This window comes from Pongo pygmaeus, chromosome 6, assembly GCF_028885625.2.
Source record: "Pongo pygmaeus isolate AG05252 chromosome 6, NHGRI_mPonPyg2-v2.0_pri, whole genome shotgun sequence".
NCBI lineage: Eukaryota > Metazoa > Chordata > Mammalia > Primates > Hominidae > Pongo > Pongo pygmaeus.
The window spans coordinates 61,078,770-61,089,854 of NC_072379.2; the positions used below are offsets into that span (position 1 = coordinate 61,078,770).

General features: G+C 41.5%; 1 protein-coding gene across 5 annotated transcripts in view; it reads left to right on the top strand.

Moving 5' to 3' along the window:
- LOC129040574 (uncharacterized) overlaps nt 1–10,836 on the top strand; it is a 161,841-nt gene extending 151,005 nt beyond the window's left edge. For 2 of the 5 annotated variants that reach the window (XR_010126911.1, XR_010126910.1), the window contains exon 3: nt 4,320–10,836. Coding sequence is in view for 2 of the 5 variants with exons in the window: in XM_054495283.1 (XP_054351258.1) it covers nt 2,932–3,089 (158 nt within the window). In the remaining 3 variants the exon portion in view is untranslated. Of the gene's footprint in view, nt 1–398; nt 1,483–2,931; nt 3,895–4,319 lie in introns of those variants that run through there. The other 3 variants (XR_008503670.1, XM_054495283.1, XM_054495284.1) reach the window with 3 other exon arrangements.
- The last annotated feature ends 249 nt before the right edge of the window (nt 10,837–11,085 follow it).

Below are 11,085 nucleotides of genomic sequence, written 5' to 3' on the forward strand. Positions count from 1 at the left end.
TAAAAATGAGACGGTGGGACTCCTGCTTTCTTCCCCACTGGCTACATTTTTTTTGGAGGGCTTTTCTGGTAATAGATAAAACCACAAAACTTCAATTTGCTGCAAACTAACAGCATCCAGAAACTGTCACCTGTAGCTGTGGCCGATCCTGGGACTTACTACTGCTAAGGAGTGGGCTTTAGAATTTTATTCACTTCTACCTTGGTCCTGACTTTATGAGAGCAGAGTCCCTGGTGCATTATGTACAGGTGGAGAGTGTTTGTGTGTTTGGAGGCAATCAATCACCAACTCAAGAAATGTAAAGATCTAAATTATGATAGATGAAAATGTGAAAATGTGATGTGGTAAACTAACCACCCCCACAACCATGTTTCCCCTTCCTGCCCATGAAAATCAAGGACCTGGCTTTTAAAAATGGTGAAGGGAAACGTTCTTATCACCCATTCCTGTCAGAGATGATGCAGCTCATTGCTGATGCAGAGATCCAATGTCCAGTGCCCGAGTCTCCCTGGATTCTGAGCACTAGGGGCTGGACTGTGGGGACCATCAGTTCATAACATCCTGTCCCTGCTCCCTGCTGTAGATGACTGAGGCCAGCTGACAAGGACACTCAACTTCATAAATTAAAAATGTGTAAATTATAAAATACATTTTTAATTATAGAATGAATTGATGTTCAGCAAAGAAGAGTTGAATGTAATAAAACTCTCATTTAATTATTTCCATTATTTGCTTTCATCATCAAAGGAAAAAAACATCTCTCTGAAGTTAAATGGCATTTCATTTTGATTAATTGTAGAAAGAAGATTGGAAAATCTCCCATGACTAAGGAAAATTGTGAAAAATATTTCTGATATTTTGTCTATGCATTTTATTTTTGAGGGTGTTTTTTATATTACTGTGACTATTTTGTATTTCCTACCCTGTTGTAAACTTTTTAAAAATTGCTCTTACAGTTATTACTAAGTATATAATTTAAAATCCCTAATTAGGGTTCTTAAAGAAGAGAGAAGCACTCTCATACCCCTAGAACAAGACGAACAAAAGAAGGAGGAAAAATCTTGACCTCCGTAAGATCCAGGATGGCACGTGCAAGGCACTGACACAGCATCTGCCGGCATCACTGACTCTCCTGGACCCCAGAAGCCCACTTCCCCAGGCTCTGAAACCCTGCAGCAATGAAAAGGAACCATAGGCAAGCCATAAGGAAGATAATTTTTCTACTAAAAAAAAAATAGAAATGCATCCTTAGAGGCAGGTTTCATGAGGACAGAGAGAATCCAGTTTTGTGTGTGCCTGATTTCGTTTTTCTGTCAAAGAGATACAAAACAATCAACTGAGTTATCTTGAACTTACAAAGATTAAAAATAATCAATTCCTGTTACTATTTTCAATTTTTCCCCAGTTTTACTTCTTTAGGTATGAAGAAATATAGCCTATTAAAACCTGGATTAATAAAAAACCTTTCATTAACTTTTAGAAGTTATGTGATAACGAAATCAGTGTATGTCCAATAACCTTGTCCAGTGACTATGAATTCAGGCCAATTAATTAGTGATTCTCAACCTTGGGATGAGTTTGGGGGTGGGAGTGGGTTGGAGGTGAAGCCTACACTTAGTAAAGAAGATGTATCTAGTAGCGTAGATGTCTATGTTTGAAGTAATCAAACCCCAAACTCTGGGGGATTCTGGTCCAGGCCTTGGGCCAAAGGTGCATACAGCCACAAGCATGTCCTCCAATCTTCCTTATGAAGGCCTCCTTGTTCTTTTAATGGAACCCATCATGGATGGTTCATATTCCTTCATAAGTCAGGTGGGCCTGTCTGCCCAGTTATCTAGGCTGTTTACAGGACCCTTTCTTTGTTTCAGATTTTCAGCACTTTTATTCAAATCCTCTCTTCTTGTCCTCCTGAGGATGAGCAATTCTCCCATTTCCAATCAATCAACAGATCTTTCTTGAGGTCTGATTGAGAGGAATTTTCCACAGTTGTCTAATGCTGCTGTTTAGTAATGTCTGTGGCCAGGCTTCCTAAGACCAAATTCTTGGATTTGAATGACTTCAAAAATCTTCTTTCAATGAACATTACATCTAATAATGTTGAATAATTTAAACTGCTGGGAAAAGATCGTAGTTTTATAAGGAGATGAGGTAGATTCTTACTTTCCACCATAGATTGAATTTATTTTATCTGTATTCCTAGTTATATGTTCTTATTTTTACTTTTATCTACTTATATTTTTATAGACAGAGTCTCACTCTGTTGTCCAGTAGGTGCAGTGGTTCTCACAGGAGGCCATAGCTCACTGGCTTCAAGTGATCCTCCTGCCTCAGCCTCCCAAAATGTTGGGATTATAGGCATGAGCCACTGCTCCTGGTCTCTAGTGATATGTTCTTAATGAGGATTATTTCATTTTACTACCTCACACGGAAGTCCTATGACCAGGAAATGTACAAATGGACAAGAAGAGCGTATCAATAATAGCTGGCCCTCAATTATTTGTAGAGAGGTAGACTTACAGAGGTTGCAAAGTGAAGTCCCCATGGACATCCACCATTCAGTGTGTCTGGGTTGGCCAGCAAAGTGTTTTTGAAAGCATGAATTAATTTTCATCATTGGAGAATGGGATAATTCATATGGGAACATTTTCCCCTGCTTCTCTAGAAAATCAACGGATCTAGCAACAGTGGCCCCCTGTTTGGCCTGGCAGCCACGAATGGATGTTGGGGAGTGGTGGCCCCTTCCAGTGGGCCAAGGGCTCTTCAGTTTGCCCCCAATCTCCTCCCAGCCAGTTTCACTCTTCATTACCTGCTGACCCTTGTCTGCTTTTGAGTGTGAGAACTCTACTGTGTTTTAGAGCTACTTGAAATTCCCCAATTGTCCTCCTTTTCATCACTGATGACAAAACTCTTCTTTTTAATGCTGCTGTGTAGATGCTTGGGTGTTGACTGTGAACTATGACCTTCGTGATCAACTTGGAATCAAATGTCTCTCAGGAGAGGATATAAAGTACTATCTGGAGGGGGCCCCTCCTCATTCACTGAAGGAAGGAGACATTCATTTATTTCCTCTTCCTGCTCACTGGCTGTGAAGATAAATATCGCTTAAAGAAATATGATATGGGAGGCCAGAGAGAAAAAGAAAGAAGCAAAGCAAGAAGTGTGACAAATTCTCAAATGCATTTTGAGCAGTTGAATTGCATAGGGCACTGTAATAATGTCGCAGGACACTTTTACAAAGATTTGAACACCAGGCATTCTAATCCTACACAAAATGGCCCTGCTGATTTGCCCCCATGGGGGGCTACAGGGCTCTATTGAGGTCTCTTGCCCAAGCAATGAAACATTTCTGTGGTAGGCTGAAGACTGTGGGCCCCCAGATCCACGAAAGAGCAAGCTCAGCAGATACCCAGTCTCTTCTGGGATCCAGTTTGTTCTATGTCAGGGATCAGGAGGAAACCCACATAGGGTGACTCTTCTCAGGAAGGTAGAGCCTAAAGGGGAATACCCAGCCCTTTCTTTGACCTCTTTCTCTTCCTTCGGCCTTAGCAATGAGGGCTGGGAAGAAGAGGTGACTGTGCATTTGTGCATCTCCCTGCTTCCAGATCCCTTCTCTCCACAGAGGCCAAAAATCCCATTTGGATTGGCAAATCTGGCTGAACAATGTCCAGATTAAATCTGAGAACTTTCTCAGTGTTAAAGGTTTCCAGCCTTTAGCATCCATAAAAGCAAACACGATAAAGTTACACTCAAAATAGGAATGGTAGGGAAAATGGTCTCCCAGGGTTTACCATAAAAATCAAATTACTCCCAGGACATTGGTGACAGTTAACTCTCTGGCTTTCTTATATCACACAGAATTATTGCTCTGAAAGAGTTTTTCTCACAGTTCTCCAGGCATTTGTTGTATGCTCTTTGTGTGTTTCGGCATGCACGTACCACCTGGGTCCACACCATGCATGGTGATGACATCTCACAGTTGCTAACAAATGAGAGACACCAGAAAATTGCTTTGTCCAGCTCAGCAAAATCAAACTCCCTAGTTGAACTTCCTTCTGATGCTGGGGACCAGGGAAACAATGAGTAAAGGGCAGGTGACTTAACAGATCTGTAGCAGAATGCCAGCCCCACCTGTGTACTAAGGAGGGGTTGATATTGTGTGGGCCACCTACCAGTTACTTCTCGGAGCTTCTCACTGTGCACACTTAGCTTCCTATCATGTCTGCTTAATTGAAATGTATGCACACGTGTCCCTGACAACCAAGGAGCTATAATTTATTGGTAATTCATTTTGCCATTTTTTCTTTCCTTTCTTCTCTTAGAAGATGCTCCCCATGGGCAGGCCCAGGAGTCCCCTTACCCAGAAATCAGAAGACCCAGGAAGGAGAAGTCTGCACAGAGCAAGCCAGCTGTTTCAGTCCTATGGCCATCTTCCATCAGTGATGATGTCCAAAAGGATGCAAAAGCCCTTGTGACAGAGGCTGCTTGGGAATTAGCAAACCTGCTTCCTCTTCCCACTGGGCTTACACAGCCCATTGCATTTTCCAACCTCCATTGCAATTAAGTGGCTGTGTGACTGGGTTTGAGCCTGGGAAACAAGAGCAGCAGTAATTACACCACTTCCAGGCCCGTCCTATTCAAGCTCCCTTGTGAGGTTCTCCATGTTCATTGTCCCTTTAGCTGGTTATGATGGAAATGACTTCTAGGGCAACTTTGGGAGTTGCCTGATGAAGATGCTGAGCCACGAGATAAGAAGAGTCTGGGTCCCTGATTCATCATATGGAGGAGAGCTTCCCAATCAGGAATAATCTCACTAGACTGTGACATGAGCGAGAAAGAAACTTTCCTTTTGCTAAACCACTGAAATTTCTGGGTTCTGCTGATAGAACAGGTAGCATTACTTCAAAAAATACAACATCAATCTAGGACTTTCTGAAAGAATGAGATACGTAAATAAAGCCTAGGAACAACCTGTAGGAACTGGAGAATGGCGCTTATTATGGATGGAGAAGGAAAAAGAACTACAGGTCCTCCACAATCTTCAATGTAGATTACATCTGGAGTAAAAGAATATCTAGTGTAGATCAAGAATAATATCTAGTGTGGATCATATATTCTCCAAACGAGATGCTCCAAACGAAATGCTCCAAACGAAATATTCTCCAAAAGAAATGCTTGTAGCTTGGAGAGATCAATATTTCTTCAGACAATCGGGCACTAACAGTACTTGTGGATATTCACTTGGGAAATGTCAGAGCTCCAGATTATAAAATTCTTGGAAAAGCTTGCAATTGGCGCAGAATGGAACATGGGACTTTGTAATTAGGTCTATCCCGGAATTACAACCTTTGCCCATACTAAGCTGGAAACAATAGAAAATATTTAAATGTTGGACATTTTAATTACAGCATAGGAGAGAAAAAACACACAGTGGATAAAGATGTTGTGGTATATTGGCTATAATATTCTTAGCAAAGTAGGAAGTTATGACTTCAAAAAACTCTCAACAGATTCCTCACTTTGATGGGAGGAGACTGCAGGTATGGGAGCAGTAGAGACTTGAATTACTCCGACATTATTGCAGAACATTCCTCAAGTCTTTCCTGAATAATTGGACCCCTTATAGGTCTATCACTTTGCTACTATGAGATAATATTGAGTTTGCAAGAATGCTTTTGCAGAGGCCGCTGTGCTCCTGGAAGACAGTATTTATAAAAATAGTCACTTTTTATGGTGGTATCTGTTTGGGACAGTGTGAGCCCCTCACTACTCTCAGCTTTAGATATGGAAAACTCAAAGACAGACACAAAGGAAAATACTTCTGTTTTCCATTATTGCAAAAATAACCCTTTGTTTAAAAACCACTATCTATTGATTACATTTAGTGATATTAGAGACATATAAGGCATGAATATATATATATTATTTTTCAAAAATTCAAACAGCTTAACACAAAACTCTATTCTCAACCAACATTTCTTAGATGTTTGCAGACAAAAGATGAAAATCGACTGAATTGTTTCTTAGGTTCAGGAGTTCTAGACTCCAGTAAAGAGGCTCTCTGGTCCTGATGAGGCCATAGGTTAAATAAGTTTGTTTAGTTATTTTCTCTTTCTGCCATGTAAATTGCCTTTCATTAGCTCACTTAATTGCCTGAGAGAGAACCTTTTCTGAGTTACCTTCTGAAACCAGGGAATTAGATGTAAGGTGGATAGCCACCTTTCTCTTTATTGTTACTGTAAACTATATATCTCTATTTTTCTCACTAGCCATAAAACACATTCAATTGAGTACATCACAGACAATTTAAGTGATGCCCACAATGTACTCTTAGCATGAATATGATACTGAAGTCCTACCTGTGAAGGATTACAGTATTTTAGAATTATTTGTCTCTGAAATACACACACAGTATTTTAGCATTATTTGTCTCTGAAATACACACAAAAACACACACACGCACTCTCACGTACATGACTGTATATCTCCTATGTGCTCTGAATCCTATAATAATCTGGTGAATAGTTACTGTGCCTTATTGAAAACGTGCTGACTCTCATCTTGAGTTGAACACACTGTGCCACGTGTGTTATTTACTTCTCTGTGGCCTTTGTGGGGGTAGGTTTTGGCCTATAATGGCCAATAAAATGTGTGCATGTGAGAATGCCTGAATTAGCTCAAAGGAACAAAAAAAGAGTATTGCCCTACATATTAAAGGGTTGGTGTTCTGGCAACTCTAGGCACTGCTGGTGGGGTGGTAGAGAAAATGGAAGACCAATATCAGCAAGGAATTGAAGATTGATGAAATTTTTTAGACATTAGGAAGGGCATCATACATTCCTCTGCAACCTGGAAAAAAAGCCAATAGTAGAATGAAGCAAAGCTGGTAGAAACTATAGCTAGAGACAGAAGATTACTTCAAGATTGGAGAAAATGGAAATGTGGGTACAGATGTACGAGTAAGGCAGCATGGAAGTGCAGGAAAGTGGTTGGTATAGAAAGTTCTTCCGATCATTCCACACAACTCCCAAATCAGTGGTTTGCAGAGTTGTCCACAGCCTCACTGGGAATGTAACTTCTTAGGCCCACCCCAGACCTACCGAATCAGAAACTGTGGGGGTATGACTCTTGATCTGTCCTTTAACCAGCCTCCAGTGGTTCTGATGAGGGCTGAAGGTTGAGAACTACTGGGAGAAGGTGTACATGATGTGGGAAGCATAACTTTGCTGTTCTTGCAGATGACTTCAGTCTTCCCGGCCCTTCACAGCATCAGCCTCTTTTAGTGCTGTGTGCCATTCTACTGTTTATAGGCACACAGTTTTCATGACAACTAGTCCCTAGACAGAAGTTCAAGGGTAGACATAGGCCTATTTCAATGCTAGAAAAAATCTAGCAGGGCTGACTTTAGCTAGAGGCAGTGAGTCCATCATCAATGGGCACCATCCTATGTGATTTTCCAGGATATTTTGACCATAGTCAATATTCACCATATTGTGATCACTTTGAATCCCAGACAGATTCTACTCCACTAGCCCACTGCACCCACACCCATCTCACTGTTCTTGTTTACAATAAAGAAACCTCTGCCTTGGCAGCCAATGCACACTTAGCCTCTTCCCATTTTGCTTGTTATAGGCTTTGCCATACAATGAAGATTTAATGCCATATTCAGCTAAAACACCAGCTAGAGAACCCATAACACAGAATACTTTTGAAGAGTTCAAATGAATGGGTTTGCTATTTTTCAGAGTGCTTTAAAACACAATTGAGTTTCTCTCTGCTGTTCTCCTACACTTGGGATGATTATCTTGCATCATAGTTTGGTATTACTAAAAGGCTTTTTGTCTGATTATGAGCCCAGAGTTCCCAGAGAGGGGGAGATCTAAGAATCTTTTTCAAGTCCAAAGAGAATGTGGAGGAAGCATTTTCCTGTGCCCTGTAGAAATAAATGCTCCAGTTGTTGCTCGGGGAAAATGCAAGAGAATCCTGCTATTTTGCTGATATGGAAGACAAAGAGGATTTGCACCAAATATTGCTTTTCATGTGGGAAGCCAATCCCCCTTACGTGAGCCCCCAACACGTGGCAGTGCAGTCTGCTTTGTTGGGTTTCACCATATTCCACTGATAGGAATGAGAGGACTGAAAACTGATGAAAGGGGCAGTGAGGGAGCTTCAGCTGATAGTGTGTTGAGTGTTACAGCCTGTCTGGCACCTGATGTCACACACAGATATTACACTTTATAACTGCCATCGGATGTCAGAGGTTTCCTAGATGATAGTTCCATGGGGATCCAGAGAAGGCCACCTGCACAAAGGTCTCTGGCTGGCTCCTTCTTTGTGTCTGCTACCCAACAAGAAACCAACAGCAGGAAAAGATTTATGAGTTGGTGAACAAAAGATAAATGATTTCAGTCTCTGGATGTTTTAAGAGCAAATTTTTGTACATCAAGTGGTTAAAATTGATCTCTCCATTGACTTTTGTATGGGATGGGCCCAAACGAATGATGTTAGGTAATCAATGAAAAAAGTCTGTGCGTGAAGAATTAAAAACCACAATATTGGATTGCTACGGAAAAGGCTCCTCAAAGCAAGAAATAAGTGAGGGCTACTCACACTCAAAGAAGGCTGGACCAAGAGCCATCTGCCCTGGCTCTGACATGCTGAGCAGACTCGATCACAGACTGGTCTGAGACACATGACTCATGAAGTGAACCCTCTGACAGTTAATATTTCTTTTCATGGAGATTCTGATTTTGCTATCTGTGCTGGCGTTTCCTGCCTTTGTAACCTTCCTTTTATCTCAAACAAATAGCTCCCAGGGTGCTGTTGTTTGTTATAATAAGTTGTGATTATAAGCTTTTCTGGTTTAAGCCACTGTGAGAGGACCAGGCCTTGTTGTAACCCACTGGGAGGGACTGAGCATTGCTGAGCACAGTCTTTCCCAAGCTCCTAACATGTGTACTAGCCTCCCTAGGTAACTGCTGAACATCCCAGGGCTTCTGGATCCACCAGGCCAACCCTGCCATCCCACCCCTAACTTCCCAGCAAACGTGGAGAATAATACCAGGGCATTAAATTAGACCTCATTACCTAGCCAGTTGGGCTGCCCGGCTCTCCTGCACATAATAATGAAGTCTGATTTACTGTGATCATTATTCAGGAATTACAGGTCACTAAATAACATACTTTGCTCACACATGTCTTCTGAGCTAATAAATATCCTGAGAGGAAACATTCTTGAGGGCGTGAGTCTCAGGTTTGGATTGGTAAGTTCAGGCTCACTAATTGCATGAAGGCACTTTGCCTACTGCTCACGAAATCTTGGGATAGGAAAAGTCTAATTAACAACCTCAGGGGATGTGAGTGAGAGACAGGGAAGAGACTGCTGGATTCTTTGGCCTACGGGCACAGGCCAGGGTGAGCCACTGGTGGAGGCTGACCCCAGGTGAGTCAACCATAGAGCCAATTCCATAGCACCTCATGCAGGGCCTTTTGGGAGCAGAACGGGGGGCTCCTCCCTTGCCTCCTTGCACTGTGTATTCCTGACATATCAGTTAGGAGTTCCCTGTCATGTCTTTCTCTCACCACTGGGCCTTTGCATGTGTTGTCTAAAATGCTGCACTCCATTCCCATCTCCCATTGTATGTGTTGTCATCATGTTTGGAAACTCAGCTTAGATGTCTTCTCCCCAAGAAAGAATTCCATGATCCTTTCGTATCAAGTGTCTACTCTTATACAGTGTATGATGCCCCCATATGGTTTTCATTGACCTCCCTGTATTCTCCATTAGACTGTGAGGCTCTAAATGGCCTAATCTGGATCTTACTGATTGCTGTATTCCTAATGCCTGGCACAGCACCGGGACATGGCAGGTGCCATGTTATTTGCCTGGAGAATGAAAAAAAAATTGTCTATGTGGAAGGAAAGAAGGATATTGAGAATAATGTCATGAATGTGGTGGTGGTAGCAGAGGGTGGTGACTTTTTTAGCCTTGGTAATATCTAGTCATGGAGAAGAGGTCCCTAGCCACCCTGGACATTACTTTCCCAAGCCTGTCATTATCCAGACATACATCCAACTGGAAACTTCTAGAAGGAAGAAAACCTTGTATCCTTGAATGCCTGGCCTGCGTCTTGGCATATAGTAGGTGTTCATTCAATGTTGGATTAAGCTGTTGGCTCTAGTAGCCAGTCTTGCCCACTCACCAGAGACTGGGGCCACTTTCCTTGAACATAAGGGGAAAATGTGGTTTGTGGCTGAGGAGACTGAAGCTTCTTTCTGGCCCTACCCTCAAGTTGAGCTCTGCTGGTAGGCAGGGGAGAAAGGGGCACTGGCAGGGCTAACTGCTGTCTATAATTCCAGGTGCAGCAGGTTGACATTGTAACAATGCCTGGCTATAGGCTTTTCTTTGCATAATCCAAAATCATAGCACATTGAGGTTTCAGCTTTGGACATAATGCAATGATAAGAAAATGACGGCATCAATGAATTGTCACAAGTTCTAGTTTGATAACATCCATATTTTTCTTAAAACTGCAATATATATTTTTAAAAGTCTATTTGTCTCAAGGAAGACACTGGGGATTGGGAAAATAGGATTAAAAATAATTCTTTTTTTCCTAACTCATAATGCAAAATATGTAACTGGTAAATACTAAGTAAATCTGACCATATATCTACATTATTTATGGAAATAATTCAGGATTATTTACTTTGTAGAAAATTTGTTAGAATGCTTTAAAAATTACTGAAATTAAATAAAATCAGGCTCCTTGAATTATCCATGAGTGCAGCTTCACATAATCAATACTTTAGCCATTCTAGGATGACATTGCATCTCAAGACTATTTTCTAACTTAATAAGATTAGAAATAATAAACTGGTATTATTTCTTTGTGAACTGGGGCCTCTGACCTGGTAATTTAATGCCTTCATTATTGCACTGGAAGAGCTCTTAGAGACCCACTGAGCCTCTCGTCCTACTCACAACCACATTCCGTCCAAGTGATAACCTGAGACCTTGTTTCCTTTGGATGTGGGGGGTTACATGCAATTGAGGAATATTCTTAACTTATTTTTAAAATGCTC